The sequence below is a fragment of the Elgaria multicarinata genome, chromosome 8 (assembly GCF_023053635.1).
Source record: "Elgaria multicarinata webbii isolate HBS135686 ecotype San Diego chromosome 8, rElgMul1.1.pri, whole genome shotgun sequence".
NCBI classification, from domain to species: Eukaryota; Metazoa; Chordata; class Lepidosauria; order Squamata; family Anguidae; genus Elgaria; species Elgaria multicarinata.
Window position 1 is genome coordinate 15,647,718 of NC_086178.1, and position 17,150 is coordinate 15,664,867.

Sequence of the window (17,150 nt, forward strand, 5' to 3'; positions counted from 1 at the left end):
GAATGCTTGGTCCAGGGAGCTTTCTTGGATTTCTCTAGGGTTGGCCCATGAAGGAATCCCTGCTGTTATTATTAAATTTCTATACTGCCCCATAACCAAAGCTCTCTGGGCAGTTTGCAAATCCCTGATGGGGAAACTGAGGATTCCTCTGCATGCCTCTCCCACTCCCATTTGGGAGGGCAGCAGGGGAATTGGGACCGCACTAGCTCCTCCCAGTGCTGGCCGTTTTCAGCAAGTGAAAAGGCAAAATGGGTGGAAGCAATGTCAAGGGCAATATGGCCTATTTGCATTAAAGCATTCAGTTGATTTAAGGTACTGTGTATTCTTTGAAGTAAGAAAAGCTTTATAATCTGATGTCCTGTGCTCTTCTGATCCATATTGCTGAACGTGATACTTTAATGGAAAGGAGCAGGAATAAAGCAGCCATAGACAGAGTGAAGTGCTACAACTTACTGAGAATCTCATCCCCCCTCCCCCATGTTTACTTTTAAATTCAGGTCACCACTTCTGTATCTACCACATTCTATAGTAGTACAATTTCTGCAGAGAAATACAACTGAGCATTTAGCTCTTGTATAGATGCTTATCCTATTGTTATGGCAAGTAGTTTTCAATCCTTGTTTTCATATACACCACAAATTCAAGCTCATACAACTAGACTGCATAGCTCAATCCTGAATACAGCAAACAATTCCCCTAGTATTGTGTTGTGAAGGCAGCAGTTATTGGACTGGTCCTGAAAAGTACTTGTGGTATCACAGGGAAAGATTTTTCATGATTGTATTACTGTTACCCACCCACCCTCACCTTTATCTGAAAAGACTCCCAGAGCAACTTTGAAATATCAGAAATAGGATAGTCCCTACTGCAGGCTTACAATCTAAAAAACTCAAGAGAAAAGGAAGTGGAAGGCAGAAAAAAGCACATGTACTAGATGTTTAGTTATGAAGTTCAGCAGGTCATGGACCTGGATCTAAGTACAATGGAAAGGCTTCTTCTTCTCTCTGGTAGCCTCAGTGATGGCAATTTGTAGCTGGAGCAGAATCCAGACATGATAAAAAGATACCTCACTGCTGCTTTCCTCTCCTGGAAAGATGTAGGCTCTCAGCTAGACAAGCTTGAACATCCACACCATTTAACATTGGTTATTGTGGGGGCTGCCTTTCGTTTCACTTCTGCTTAAACATTACCTTAATCCTACAACCACCCAAGATTACCTATTAGGTGCTCTTGCCACCTGCAGAAGGGGGTGAAGTGAAAAAATCTGAACAGCAAAGGCAAGGAGGCATGCTGACTCCACTCATTTGCTCTAATTTAGCTATTGTGGATGGGAAAAGATTTTTAATCATAGGAGAGAAGGAATGGGAAACATATCCACATTGATAGGATAACACAAAGAACTGAATCTGTTAATTCATTCAGATGTGAAATCCCCATGTAGCATGCTCCTGTTTCCTGTGCACAAACAAGCATATAAGTAACTCACTTAAGCTTGATCACCTTAATTATAGGTGAAAATCTTTTTCCAGTTTGCTTTTAGGATCAACTACACAACATAGCAGGATATCTGTGACCGTATCTCCAGTTTTTTAAATAGTAATTTCAAATCAAGGAGGGAACCTGCTTGGGACTATACTGATGGGGAAGGAGGTTTAACTATTTCTTCCTAATCTAAATCAATTCCTATGGCTGCTGTGGGGAAACAGGAAGCATTTAGATCTGGAAATTGGCACAGGGAAAGAATTCCTCTAAGATGCACTGAATGTTTTAAGAAAAAACAAAGGCAATCCAATCACAGATTTGCTATCCCATCTCATTTGACCCCATAGCAGTAGTAGCCTTTTCAAATAGCCAAAAGTAATGACTGTGGCAAGTACATAAGGATCAACCATTGGAAGATCAAAGTTTATTTATTTTTCTACCAGCATACAAAAACATATTGCACATCAAACAACCAAAACAAAAATAAAAATACTCTAAGGACTAACATATGTAGTTTATACAGAATAAACTTTCTGGAAATTGATCTTTTCAGTAGTTCTGGTTATGTCTTAGTGGACATGACAAATTCAGCTTAAGTGTTTTGACTAAAGCTATGTTTGATTTTTAAATACTGTACAGTTTAATAAATAAATCAAACAAAGCCTCAATGTAGAACAGTCACTGCCAATGTCACCCAATATCCCTGCAGATTGAGAATTTAATAAATGTATTCCAGTGGTCTGCAGTTTTTCCCCACTACATACAGCATTTAAAAAACATGTATTAAAACAGACCAGTTTCCAGACTAAACTAATGGAGAAATTACAATTCAGTGCAAAATATTTTAGACTGCATTTTTTCTAGTTTTCCTCAGGTGAAGAAGTGGTTGCATATTATTAAAAATGTAACAAAAGCAGCTAATGCTTTCATAAAGAAGGTTACGTTAGGGATCCCCCCACATCTCTGCCATATTTTGAAAACAAAATAACATTTCCTATAGCCAGCAATTTGTTTATTTAAATGTTACATTTACTATTCTCAAGGCACATCTGATGATATTTATAACACAGTAGGTGTCAAGGTATGTTCAATATTGGATTTCTTCAGGATCCCTCCCCGTTCTGTTTTCCAAAATGGAGGAACTGAAAGTGCGGTGTCAAGACTCGCGATCCATATTCTATCTTTGGCAAGCTTATACAAGCACTATTGTAAAATGTAATGTAAAAGAACTGTAAACTAGGAACTCTGTTTATGAAACACCATTCAACACAGCTTCTTCCTGTTTATTTCCATCTTCTTGTACAGTTATAGGCCTTTCTTCAGGACCATGCTGCAGCATTAAAGGCTCAGTCCCAGAAACAACTGCAGGGCCATTTATGGCCTTTTCAGGAAGGCCAACTTCTTCAATTACATCTTTTGCCTTTTAAAGAAAAAAAGGGCAATATTTAGTGACAGAGCCACTTGCAAATTATTACAGATTAAGCTAATAATACCTTCTCCAAATTCAGGCATTGGAAGCTAATACAGATAGTATCAATTCCCAGGGGGGTAGTTATGTTAAAAACACGTTTTAAAAACTTTTTTTTTTACAACCAGTCATCTTATGCTTGTCCTACAAAAGTCTGCATCAATACATTTATCTTTAAAAAATTTAAGTACTCCTTTTAAAATCCAATTAAAATTATTGTTACATACAACATATTAGATCTTAATCTAACTCCATAATCCTAGATAAAGACTACCAGATAATCTGATTAAACAAATGATATACAAACATGATGCTTTTTCAACATTTATTTATCTACAACTGATTCAACATTCAAAAGAGCAGGTAATAAAGCAGGCCATTTGTAAGCATCTTGAAGACAATGCTGTGATTGCTAAGAGTCAGCGTGGCTTTGTCAAAAGTAGGTCATGTGGGACAAATCTTGCCTCCTTTGACAGAGTAACTACTCTAGTGGACAAAGGGAATGCTGTGAACATAATCTACCTCGATTTCAGCAAATCTGACAAGGTTCCACATGACATTCTCATAGACAAACTGCTAAAGTTGGCCATGGATGGCAGTACAGTAAGGTGGGATCAGAACAGGTTGTCTAACCGCACTCAGGAGTCAGAATTAATGGCTCTATATCGAGTTGGACCACAGTAACCAGTGGGGTCCCACAGGGTTCTGTCTTGGGGCTACTATTATTCAACATTTTTATTAATGACCAGGAGACTGCAATCTGATTTGGACAGGTTGGAAGATTGGTCTGAGATGAGTAAGATGACCTTTAACAGGGAAAAATGTAAGGGAGGAAAATTGTAGGGTGCAAAAACAAGATGAGGGATTCATGGCTTGGAAGCACTATATCAGAGAAGGATTTTGGTGTGGTCGTTGACAGCAATCTGAACATGTTGATAGTGTGAGATAGCTGCTAAAAGGGCTAACGCAGTAGAAGTATCAAAGACGTGTAAAGTCATTGTGTACGATTCTCGGCACCATATTTCCAGAAGGACATCAACAGATTTGGAGGAGGGCAACAAAGATGATACAGAGACTTGAAGACATGCTCTATGATGATAGGCTGAAGGAACTTGGGATGTTCAGTCTGGAGAAAAGAAGACTGAAGGGAGACACGTTAGCAGTGTTCATAAACAGATGCCACAGGGAAGATGGTTAAGAACTATTTTCCATGGCCACAGAAATTAGAACCCGAAATAATGGTTATAAGTTACAGCCACCTAGATTCCAATTAAATATAAGGAAAAACTTCCTGAATGTAAGATCTGTACAACAGTGGAACAGTCTACCTATGGCGGTCGTGGGTTCTTCATCTCTGGAGGTTTTTAAGAATAGGCCGGACAGCCACTTCTCATGGATGATTTAATTGGCTTTCCTGCGCACTGCAGAGGGTTGGACTAGATGATCCTTGTGGTACCTTCTAACTCAACAATTCTATGTGTGAAAAAGTATGTGAACCTTCAGATGCAGTACCTGGTGGCACCCCTTTGAGTAGCAGTGACTTCACGTAACTGTTTCCTGCAACTTGTCAGTCTCTCACATCGGTTTGAAGGAATTTTAGCCCATTCCTCCTTACATAACTGCTTTAACTCAGTGACATTTGAGGGCTTCATTGCATAAACAGCTCGCTTTAGGTACTAGCACAACATTTCGATGGGGCTTAGGTCCAGACGTTGACTAGGTCATTCAAAAACAGAATTTCTTCCACAGCTATTCTTTTGTAGATCTGCTTATTTGTTTAGGGTCGTTGTCTTGTTGCAAAACCCATTTTTGGTTCACCTTCAGCTCACAGAGGGATGGCCTGACATTCTTCTCTAGAATCTTCTGATACATTGCAGAATTCATAGTTGTGTCGATTATGGCAAGCCATCCAGGTCCTGAGGCACTAAAACAGGCCCAATCCATCACAATCCCACCACCACGCCTGATGGCTGGGATGAGGTTCTTCTGTTTGAACTCAATGTTTGTTTTTCAACAAACGTAATATTTCTCATTGAGGCCAAAAAATTCGACCTTTGACTTGTCTGTTCAGAGTACATTTTTCCAGAAGTCTTGGAAATGATCTATGTGATCTTTAGCGGACTTCAGACAGGCAGTAATGTTCTTTTCAGAGAACAGTGGTTTCCTCCTGGCTATCCTCCCATGAACACCATTCTTGTTTAGTCTTTTTCTGATCATTGAGTCATGAACACTCATATTAGCCAAGGCAGGAGTGGCCTGAAGATCCTAGGCTGCCACTCTGGGGTTCTTTCTGACTTCCTGCATGATTTGCCGGTTTGTTCTTGGGAGAGATTTTGGTAGGACTACTGCTCCTGGGTAGAGTGACTGTAGTCTTGAACGTTTTCTATTTGTTGACTCTGTCTGGCAGTGGATTGTTGGAGCCCCAAATCCTTATAAATGGTTTGTAACACTTCTAGACTTTGTAACACTTCTAGACTGAAGAGCAGCAATAACTGCTTTTCTGAGGTCCTCAAATGTCTTTTGATCATGGCATGACATGTTTCCACACAACTGTATGTTGAAGATCAAACTCAAAAGTTTCTGATCCTTTTATAGGGTGAGGCCTCTGAAACTTATCCTAATTATTCTAATTATTCCCTTTAATTGAGCTGATGCAACCAGGGGTTCACTTCCTTTTGCATATTTCCTGATAATTAAGTACTCGCTGTTTGCCTAATTTATACATCATTTTATTTAACAAGATATGGAATTGGTTAACATTAACCCTATTGGACATTTAGAAAATGACTGGGTTTGATTCACAGTGGCTATCATGCTAAAACTATGGAATTTCCATAACTATCATTGGGATTCACAAACTTTCTCACCACTGTATGTATGAGGGAGCAAGGTTGTAACTAGTTTTCATGAAACCCCTAGATCGCCATCCTTACACAATGTAGATGGAAATATGTCATCAGGATACACTGTATACATTTAACCAAAATACTTCTGCCAAAATTCACAAGTATGTGACATACCATTATTATTCCTCAAACACGCCCTCGAGAGGTAATAGACTGGCAAAACTTTGTCAACACATAGGGATGGATTTAGTAATATGGTCCTAGGAGTTAACCCCTATGCAGATCAATACAAGGACTTATGCTGACACTACAAGATATAGCTGTACAACACAAGAATTCCTCTATTGTGCCAGCACAGATCTGAACACCAGACTGATAGGTCTATTTTCAGTATTATAGTCACATTCCCTTGGTGTCGGTATAAATCAATAGCCATCTTTTGCAATATTTGGGGGGAAAAAACTATACAGGAAAAAAAATCACCAAGCATTTCTATAAGTATACCACTATATACTTTGTTCCTTACCATTTCTTTCTTGTTTTTGGCCAGGTTTTCCCTTGGGAGGTTTCTTTGTCTACTCTGAGATTCTGCTCTTGATATATAATCAGCAACTGTTACTGTGAAGAGAAAAAATGTTTTTAAAATTCATGTTTAAAAACTGAGTGATCACTGGTTGCAGTCGAAAAAAGTCAATTAGGTGGATGCTTTCCAAGATGTCTGTATCCTTGTCTATCAACACCAACTCCAACTTTCAGGAGTGGAGCAAACACGATTTGAATACCCATTGTGCGCACAGAACTCAAAACATGGCCCTCTGATTTAGGTATTTCAACATTTAATATTATATATGGCTGATCTTTGAAGGACTCTCAAACAATCATTTCTCAAGTTACTCATATTCTATTGTAGTTTGAGGCAATCTAAAGAAGATGTCATGCCTTATCCTGAAGCTTCTTACTCAAGAGATAATTCCAATTATGTCCATAATTACTTGTTTTAAAGTAGTTTATTTTTATTTATTAATTTCAACATATTTTAGCAGTTTTCCTTTAATAGAACAGGGTTCTGTTTATAGCTTTTATTAACGGAAAAGGGCTGGATAGCTATGATAGTATAACACTGTCTCAACTATATTCTTCAGAGAGATTGAAAAGGCTGAAGACTTAAAATTAGTTGGATTTTGAAAAGAAGTTTGGAAAACAATAAAAAAAATGTCTTGGACCTGGCCAGGAGGAAGGGAGTGGGCTGGTCATTATCCAGATACATATCTCAGGGTCTGAGTGACAGCCCACACTGAGATCCTTCAGAGTTGAGTTCTAAGGCTCAATTCTCTGCTATTGCTTGAGGAGGTTAATGTAACCATCAGTTATGGTGCTTCAAAGCTGTATTTCAAGCAATTCTGTTTTCCTTTAAAATATATCCATAGGTGGGAAGTATTGTGGCTTGCTTTCCCCTTTTGACTGCATACATAACTTAGGATGTTTGAGAGGGAGACAGGATCAGAGTACAGTGCAACTGCCCTGGACTGGAGGTGAATGTCACAACAGAGTCTGATCTGGAATGAGCTATTCATTATGAAAGGAGACACAATTGTCATGCAGCACTAAAAAGTCTGCCAGGTTTCTGAAGGTGTTTCACAGCACTAAGATGACCAAACATTAGCCCAGAATCAAGATGTGTTCCATGCAATATTTTGCAAAGCTGATCGGAAATCCAGTTTTTAAATTTTAAAATCATAACGTATTTTTAATTGTTCAAGAGCTATTGAAGGGCACAAAGAGATAACAACATTACAAATCATTACTTCAGTAAAGTACAGAAAGATTTTAGTGGATACATTAAAATACTTCTTAAGTTACTTAGCTGAGGTATTTACAGGTACAACAAACTTGGACTAGTGATACTGAAAGAGCTGTTATACTTTAAAATATATAAGGTGTTAGTACACATTAAAGAAATGCATCAAACCACAATACAAAACAACATGCAACTATTTTTGTTTTAATTCAGCTGTGATTCCCAGTGTCCTTAAAATCAAGGGACTGGAGGTCCTCAGATTGATTCAAAGTACAAGACAGGCAGGTGTCATGCAAATTCGCCCATACTGGTGTGCTGAAGTACTAGTAGCCTGACTAGCATCTATGTTACTAAGAAGAACAGATGCCAGAAGGCCCAAGAAAGAGAGACTATCTTGAAATGTTACTCCAAAATGACATAACCTTCCATCTCTGACATCCATGGATATTTTATCCTCTAATTTCAATGGGTTCCACTGGAATAACACCAGGTAAAAGGCACAACATTTCATACATGTTATAAATGTTATTAAGCAATCATTTCCAAATATGCAGCTTTATATATGTTTAGGAGGTACACAAACAGCAGACACAGAGCATTCCTTCATGCTTGTGACCTAAGGTGGTCCACCTCTCCACTCAAGTTACCTGGTTGTCTATCTTCTGCCTGACCCCTGAAGCGACGCCTTCGACTACGATTGCGTCGCTGGGGTTTTTTGTCTCTATCATCTGCAATTGCAAAGTTTTACCATGAACCATCTCAGTAATAAATTGTTTTGTTGGCAGTTTAGTGCACAACTCAAATCACATTCAAAAGAAAACGTTTTCTGAATGGTTAAAAGCACTGCAGTTGTATACATCTGGGGACTGAAATAGCAACAACATAAATCTATGTTTAAGTTGGTATGAATTTAGGCTGATACCAAAAGCTAAACATGGCCTTGAGGAATTAATTCTCCATCTCATAATAAAGATTTTTCCTTGGTGTGATTTGCATAAATGCTATGCTATCACAAAATGGCTATTGTTGGATGCAGAGCATACACCTTAGTCCTGAAACCACATATATAAAAGTCCTACTGATTTTTAGTGTGTTTGGGATCACAACGTTAGAGGAGCAAGAAATCTGGGTTCTCCTGAGTCCTGACCTCAACTTCCTTCTTTCCAAAGTTCAAATAGCAAATTTCAGCAACACAACAACTCAAGTCCTAGAAAAGGCAAAAGGGACATTAATTTCACATGTGTTTACTTCACTAAAACAGAAGCCCAAGCTCCTAAGGATGAAAGTCTAGATCATCTGACTTTCCCAACTCAAATTGCACTTCATGGTATATGTCTACATGGAAGCTTGCCTTCTAAATGAGCTCAACAAATGCCCTGTTATTCTATCTCTATGAGCCAAACCTGGACTGGCTGGGTATTCTAGATGGTGATAGGGCTGCACATATCTAACCCATTCAGGAGACTGGACTTTATGCAGCTCTACCACATGGGTACTAGAAGTTATCTCTAAGAATACAGTCAAATGAACATCAGCTTTACATGGCCCTTCTGGATTCCATTTCCTCTAAAGTATTCTTGTTCCAATATAGAGCTGAAATCTAAAAATGTAAAGGATAAGGACAGTATCTTGAAGCATAAAGAAACAGACAGAATAAAGTGCTAGTTAAGAAAATTAACCAGATTGGTATGATTTTGTGGGGAGGCAATGTACATTCAGTTCTGCCATAAGCTATTTACATACCTAAGCCATTTTCATTAACTGAAGCTGTGTCAGATTCTGTCATCCCATCCATTAAGACGGCATCTTCATCAGTCCTTCGTCTGCGGGATCGCCTACGCCGGTTAGTGCTGTGGTGCGATTCACTCGCGTCTGTGTCTGCAGTCTGGTCAGACTCTGTGTTATCAAGTAAACTATAAGGGTTGCTGTCTGGGTCTTTCAGCACTAAAGTAAATGACAAAAAAACAAGGTTCACATAAAAATCAGTCATGGTACATGTTCGTTTTATTGTATTTATATCTAACATTTTATCTAGAAATGTTACGGAGAAATGGTAATCTAATCCAGGACACACATCGTATGGACCATTCATTCTTGAGCTCAATAAGAAATAGGTCCAGAAAGGATGCCAAGCCACTAAGTTAAAATCTGAGAGAAGTTGTTCTCTGAAGGGAAAGGAAGAGTTATCATAGCTCCTGAATGAACCATGATGGAAGGGGAGAATGTCATAGACCTGATCACCCAGATTCAAGGTGTTCAGACAGCTTTGGGTGAAATCAAAGTCCTGTGCTCCAGAAAATTCAGCAGAACTTAGTGACAATTATCCCTGTGCAAAATCTGAAATCCAAACTTAAGTATGACTTTCTGGTAGCCTTCAAATTAAGATATATCATAAGAGAAGAACTTTATGCTGTAATTCTTGTGTATATGAGGGATCAGGTGAGTTCAAAGTTCCAAATTTAGAAAGAGTAAAAGGCCTTTGAACCGCTAGTCTTCACACTTGGGGCTCTGTGGGAGGGAGAGGATCGTGGCTGTACCTGCTTCTGCGATCCTCCCCCAGTGTCTATATGGCTTCATGACATTGCAGAAGGGAAGAAGGACATTGCAGGTGCCATTTTTCCATGCTGCCCCCCCCCCCCCCCCACATGGGCACAGAGCCACCCCACGCAACTCTGTGCCTGTTTGAGGACCTGGGAGGCCGCACCGCACCAGCCACAGTCCTTGGGGTTGTCCCAGGACTGCGGAAAAACTGGGACATCCCCAGTTTCAGTTATCCCGAGGAAAGTCTTTGTTATCCCTAGTTGACCCTGGGATCGCCTGTGCATCATCTGGACACACAGGAACAACCTATAGACAACCCCAGGATAACTGCATGGTGTAGACATGCCCTTCCTTGATTGCAATCAAGGCAATCAATTTGAAAGTTGCAGCATAAGAATTTCAAACATGCTTCTCAAGGATGTACCAGAACTGATAGATGACTTTCCGCCTCGTGGGCCACCTCGTCCACGGCCCCCAGAAACACTACGTCCTCTTCCCCCTGGTGGACGCCTCCTGCTGTCACGCTGCTGTCTGCTATCTCGGTCATCATCTCCTGCTAACGACCAATCACTCAATTCATCTTTCCTTTCTGATTCTGTTTCAGAAGGATTAGACAGCTCAGAATTCGTTCCTTTATAAAAAAAAAAAAAAAAAAAGGGAAGAATTAAGTATTGCTCTCCTTGGCACAAAAAGATTTGCTCCACAAGGAGGAAATTACAATACAGCTCCCAACAGAATGCACACAGCCAGTATCAGGCCAGTATAAAACAGGTAACAGAACTTAGTTCAAAAAGCAGGTGAAAAATGCTGAATATAAACCCAGAAGGTACAGCCAGATGCCAAGGAAGATCCCACTCACATCAAGTGAGGTGCAGCGAAGCAGTCTGAAAGTGATAATCAGCAGAAAAGCTCACTAGTATGAAATACATGGGAGTGGATCTGAAGGGGAATGTGTTTTCTTATCCATGACACTGTGGATACTTCTGTTTCATACTATCTTTAGCAGTTCAATACCATCTATAGACCACAGGTTCTTACGATTTTAAGAAAATGCCACAAGACACAGATGTCTTTAAGAACACCTAAATAGCTGCTTTTAATCATATATATGCACTTCTAATGCCTAAAAAACCCTACTCCTATAAAAAAAAATCATACCTCTCAGTGATGTGTTAAATAAAGAAAGCAGCCAAGATTTTCTCATGAGGACCCAAAGTAATGGCTGTATCCAGTGGTAGCTTTCCCATAGCAAAACATGTTTCTGCTCATGAAAATTGTGGCATCCACTTTTTTATCAATTCTATCCTCCCCACTTATGCCTCTAATCCTCTCCCAAAAGCTGATCCTAAGAGGGGATACTCCAGAATAGATGGGGATATGGTGTAAGTGCCTGAAATGGGGGAGGGGGGAATGGATCGGTGGGGAAGTGACCTGAAAAGAGCATGACCAGAAACACTTTCCACTAAGACAGAGCCACCATTGGATACAACCTAATCTGTGGAGTTGTCCAAGTTTGGTTCTCTGTAATACACAATACACACTAAGATAATGAAATACTGAACACGCTAAAATGCCGTATACATGCTGCTTTTCTTTCAACCTTTGAGTTACTTTTCCCTGAAGCATTTATAGCTAAGGTAGGAAAAATAAAAAAGCACCTCCATAACAGGATTTATTTTTAAAGGAAAAGTGGAAGCTTCTGGATCCTAACAAGTTTATTACTGCAGAAACCATAAAGCGATCCACTAAGTGGAGAAATGAAAAGTCAGCTCATTGACAGCCCATAGTGCACGCAGAGGACCAAGATTCCCAGCATACCATGTCTATTCACAAGAGGTGTAAACATGTACATGAGGCTCTTCAGGGAAACATCCCTTCAAACACATATGAATTAATATATCATGGTTATACTGCCTTGAAGTAATATAAGCAACAGCTCCTACTGCAACAGCTCTATACCTATATTAGATAACCTACTTTTTTTCTTAGAAGATCATTGGTTTCCTGTAACTACCATAACGAATGATAGTTGAAAAAAAATCAGTCCAATGTTTCTCTACACCAGGATGAACAAAATACCTGGCTGCACATTCTGGACCTATACCGTTCCTGAGAAAGACCCGTTTATGTTAACAATAGCAAAGTTAACTGTGAAAGCATACTGGCCAGGCTCTAAACAGTTAGAAACAAGGAAGTTATTACTGAAGCCCACATTCACCAAGATCTTTGATACTCTGGATTTCTAAGCTAAGCATCAAGACATTTCAGGAGCTGACACACATTGGTAATAGGTTTTCAAATTATATCAAAGCACACAGCACATTCATCATTTGTAGCTTGGCCTCTGCTACTAGCAGGACCCAAACAAACAAGCTATACTACTGCGACAAAGCTAAATTTGCTGGGAAAATGGCCTTCATCACTGATTTTTATAATGCTTACCGTAACCAGAGGTGTAATTGGGGCCTCTCCGTCCTCTACCTCTTCCACTATATGACCTGGAGCCTTGTACAGAAGAAGGATTGCTCTCATCAGTGGTATAACCCTTTTCCTTTTCTGGACCTCTGGTAGATGAAGGTCTGAAACCCATGCCAATTTGACGTAGCTGCTCATCAATTTGGAGCCTCTCCATCCGTAGCTGTTCTACTTCCTGCATTGTTAAATAAAATATAAGCAAGTCCACTGTGATGCTTTCCTCCCCACAGACTGCCAATTATTTAAAAAACATTTCTATCCTTTTAAAAAAAAATCAAAGCAGCTAAATTGTATTCACCTTAAGACCCATATACGTGCATGGTGCTCCAAGAACAATAGTGCTTTTGATGACTGGACTGCAAATCCCACTGAAAGCCAACATAAGATGTATTGCATCTGGATTATGTTTTGGAACACTCTGGTTCTCATTGCTTTCAGGACATTTGCATGTGTTGTTTGCTCCTATCTGTGTGTGCAGAACTAATATAGATTTCCATTGATCCTTTGCCTGTATGCAGCAGATATCAAGAGTGTTATTCAGTTGTGCATTAGTCAGATTTGTTTGGGTCAACTTTGTTAAGAGTAATAATGAAAAACATCCTCCAGGAGTCATACTACTGTGAATTCTTGAATATTTGAACATTTGTGTAATTACAAAATGAAAAAGATGAAAAAGCAGCAATCTGGTTGTAAGAGCCTCAAATCAGATGAGAGCCAGTCTTTTTTTGCAGGAAATGGGTGTGTGTGTGCACGCACAGAGACAGCATCATCAGTGAGGGGCGTAAATGAAATAAATAAATAAATAAATAAATAAATAAATAAATAAATAAAGACAACCCATGGTGACAACCATGCTGGTATCTACCAGAGTTAACTGGAGATTTCTACGCAGATGCATTTGGAAGACCTGTAAACACTAAAGCAATATAATCTTGTCCCTATTCAACCTGAGATGATTTTCATCAGAAACTACAAGGATTCCCAGCTGTGCAGCAGCTGCACATCAATGCCCCATTTAATTTCCAATCATTTAAGACAATGACTTGCTACACAGGAGTGTGATGCAAATAAGCCACAAGAAAATGAATATCCTCCCACTCCTGCCAAGTCCCTGGGAGGAGCTACTCCTGTCAGCACTGGGAGGAGCCACTCTTGCCAAGCCCCTGGCTTCACATATGCCCACATTGCCACTTGATCTCCGATCTATGATCGGAGATATTAGGACAGATTCCCCTGTGCACCACTCCCTCAACAATGAGGGATTCCTCCAAGGTGGAGTGCTTGGAGGCAAAGCCTTGCCCCCCTGGACGAATCTAGAGAAGCTTTGCTGGCCAGATTGTAAACAAGCAAAAATAGTTTAGTACTAGGCACAAAATTAACAAAGTATCTGCAACTATCTAAGGCAAGAATTTCTGCAAAACCTAAAAAGGGGGCAGTTAATCAAGGACGTCCTGACTTTACCACAAACAATGCTTACCTTCAAATAGGCAATATGGTATTCAAGAAGTACTTGGACATTCCCAATGCTTTCTTTAGTACCCACAAAGACAAATGGAACCATCCCCTACAAAGATAAAATATATAATTTTCAAATATACATAAACGAAGCCTTAAGCAAATTATGCCTACAATCCAGGGTTCAGTTATACACACGCCCATTTTAGCAGGACCCGAGTGTAATCGTGTGCTGGACTGCAGCCTCTTTATTCATGGGATAGCTTACACCACCCTTCAAGCAATCCCCAAGCACAGCTCTTTATGCTATTTGTGGACTCTTGTGTATCTACATGCCTACCCATGGCGAGTAGGTGGATAAGTGTACGGAGAATCCATCTATAAATGCAGCAAATTATGACAGTTTCCCACCTGTCTGTGCATATTTTTCGAATAACTAAAATGAATAGCAGTCAGTTATAACCTAAATTTTCAGATCCCAAGTTGAGGCTTAGGCAATCTTAGCTTGGAATGTTTTTTGTCATCACCAGTTGTTGGAAATGACTGAAAATCATTTTCTATAGGATCAAATGAGTCCTCCCCCACCTCCCATAAATGAAATTTTCAAACATTTGAATATTCAAACATTTATAGGTCATTTGTCTTATTAAAAACCTCTCATAATTCAAAAACTAATATTATAGATTTCTTTTGCTATATCAGCATTAACACCTGTTGATGTTAACAGTCAAAGTCATAATCTGGTACAATCACACATCCCAGTGCTTTAGGCATGAGACACAGTCAAGCATCAGGCCCCCATATTAATAATAGCCAACATTCTTTATTAATTCTATATACATTGGCTGTTATTGGCATGGGGGCATCATGCTTGACATGGTTTTGGACTGTCAATGTGTCACTTTGGTTGGAGAATGTCCCCTACCCTTCTCAGTGCCTGCAAAGAAGCCACAGCAACCACATGGTGGTTTTGAAGCCCACACAGGAGTGCCCAGAGTTGTTGCCCCTCTCTGCCCTGTAGTGAGGCAAGCCTGACAACAGGGCATGAAAAAAACCCAGTTTGCATCACACTAAACATTACAACTTTTAGTATTTTGTTTCTTATGCTTGTCTAATTGTGGTCTCAAAAAGTAATTTCTTTTGCAATAATTTTAACATGTACATGCATTATTCACTATCTCTACTGCAATAAATTGCCCTCTCTTGCTGCTGTCCCCCAGCAACTGCTATTCAGAGGCATGCTGCTTTCGATCCTGTATTTTGGGGGACTGCATGGTTCCTTAGAAAGATCTTGGACTGAACTTCACCTGCAGTGTGCAGCCATAGGAGAACATTTTGTGCTCTAGGCTGCATTCAGATCTTTGGCAGACATGCAAAGGATTCTTCAGTGGATAAGTTGGTGTGGATAACCACTGAATTAGGTTATTCTCAGTCCCATATATGATGGACACACTTCTATGAATGCTGCCGCTGCCTTTACATTGGCAATAATTGAGTGGTGCCATTTGAAAATGTGGCTTCTGCCAACTTCTATGATTTTGCACTGAGCAACTTTTAGTATATTTCTTATGCTAATATGTTCTCTCAAAAAGCAATTTCTTTTGAAGTTAAACTCTATTTTTGCAGGACCAAATGCCCCCTTGTCCTGCTTTTGGGCTTCCATAGGCACTTGGGTGGCCATTATTGGGTAGAGGATGCTGAACTCGATAGGTCTTTGGTCTTATCCAGTAGGGCTTTTCTTTTGTTCTTATATGTTACCTAAAGTAGCAATTCTCTATTAGTTCTTTCAGATCATCTAGTAACGCATTAAGTTCTGCACCTCATTTTTACAGTTATGCTGTACTGCTAATCCTGAAACTACATGTTAAGCTTAATATTGATAGAAGTGGCACCGTCACTGTCAAAAAAAAATCAGAGTTAAAACTTAAGCAAGGGTTAAATCATACATCTTCTCGGGGAAGTTTGTTCTCGTTGTCTCCTTCAATTCTCACTCTCACAACTCCAGACTTGTCCACGATCTCCTGAATAACTTTTCCATTTTTGCCAATAACTTTTCCTTTAACAAACAAAGATGATTAAATTTTGAACTATCATTGTGGATATTTTCTCAAACCATCAACAAGAAAAATAGCTAAAAGATTAAGAACTAATATTTCCTTTTATAATCTTAGAACAATTAATATACACAGATGCCAATAAATAAATAGCAATCACTGCAATAGTTTTAAGTGTACAAATGTTTTACAGTTATTTATTTACTTCAGAACCTCACTTGAGATTTGAACATTTCAAGGAAATCCACCAACATATACAGTTGATAACTTGGGAAAGGACCAAAGATCGCCAAAAGCGAACAGTTATTTAAAAATGTACATCCCACTTTTCTTTATAAAATGAACTGAAGTTCATAACATTCATAACACAAAGTTGCTAACAATGAATTTCTCTGTATTTACTTCTAAGGGACTTTCAGAGACTTCCATTAATATAAACACATTACAACAAACTCTCCCAGGGACTGAGTGTGGAATACAATATACCATATAAGAATAAGGAAGAAAAGGGCGACTTTGTCTACCATAATGTAACTCCTTTCTGGGTGTGAGCTGAGGAAAATTTTGAAAGTGGGAAGTTACTTCCTCAGGACCAAAAGGCAGGAAGTAGACCTTACCCAGAAGAAGAAGTTTCCTTTCCCTTAATCTAATAAAAGCAACAGCTTGGAACACAGAACATTTAATAGCAAAGTAACAAAAAGACAGAAGGGACAATGAACCCCAAACCTTCCCCCAAACCCATGGAAGAGCAGTCACACTTCTTGGGGTATTCCTGTATCCAGCACGGCTTCAGCATACCTAGGTGGTAGCTATGGCCAGGAGTGACTTTTGCCAGTTTGGGCTGGTGTGAGATCTGCTTCATTTCCCTACCTCCGAGTGTCAGAGGCTTCCCCACTTCCAAAACATTTCTCTGCACATATCCAGAAAAAACAACTCATTACAGAAACAGCATTCTCTATACATTCTATTCCTTCAACTGCCAATATACACCAGCTTCATATTGCTGTTTTTATGCTTTTAAATTTTTGTAT

The 17,150-nt window shown here is 39.3% G+C and overlaps 1 protein-coding gene across 2 annotated transcripts in view; it reads right to left on the reverse strand.

Moving 5' to 3' along the window:
* Nucleotides 1–1,878: 1,878 nt before the first annotated feature.
* FXR1 (FMR1 autosomal homolog 1) overlaps nucleotides 1,879–17,150 on the reverse strand; it is a 44,702-nt gene continuing 29,430 nt past the window's right edge. The window contains exons 10-17 of one of the 2 annotated variants that reach the window (XM_063131930.1): nucleotides 16,012–16,121; nucleotides 14,088–14,174; nucleotides 12,578–12,785; nucleotides 10,560–10,766; nucleotides 9,338–9,538; nucleotides 8,242–8,322; nucleotides 6,323–6,414; nucleotides 1,879–2,902 (exon numbers count right to left, since the gene is read on the reverse strand). In XM_063131930.1, the coding sequence (XP_062988000.1) occupies nucleotides 2,732–2,902; nucleotides 6,323–6,414; nucleotides 8,242–8,322; nucleotides 9,338–9,538; nucleotides 10,560–10,766; nucleotides 12,578–12,785; nucleotides 14,088–14,174; nucleotides 16,012–16,121 (1,157 nt within the window). In that variant the 3' untranslated portion in view covers nucleotides 1,879–2,731. The remainder of the gene's footprint in view (nucleotides 2,903–6,322; nucleotides 6,415–8,241; nucleotides 8,323–9,337; nucleotides 9,539–10,559; nucleotides 10,767–12,577; nucleotides 12,786–14,087; nucleotides 14,175–16,011; nucleotides 16,122–17,150) is intronic. The other variant, XM_063131931.1, reaches the window with a different exon arrangement.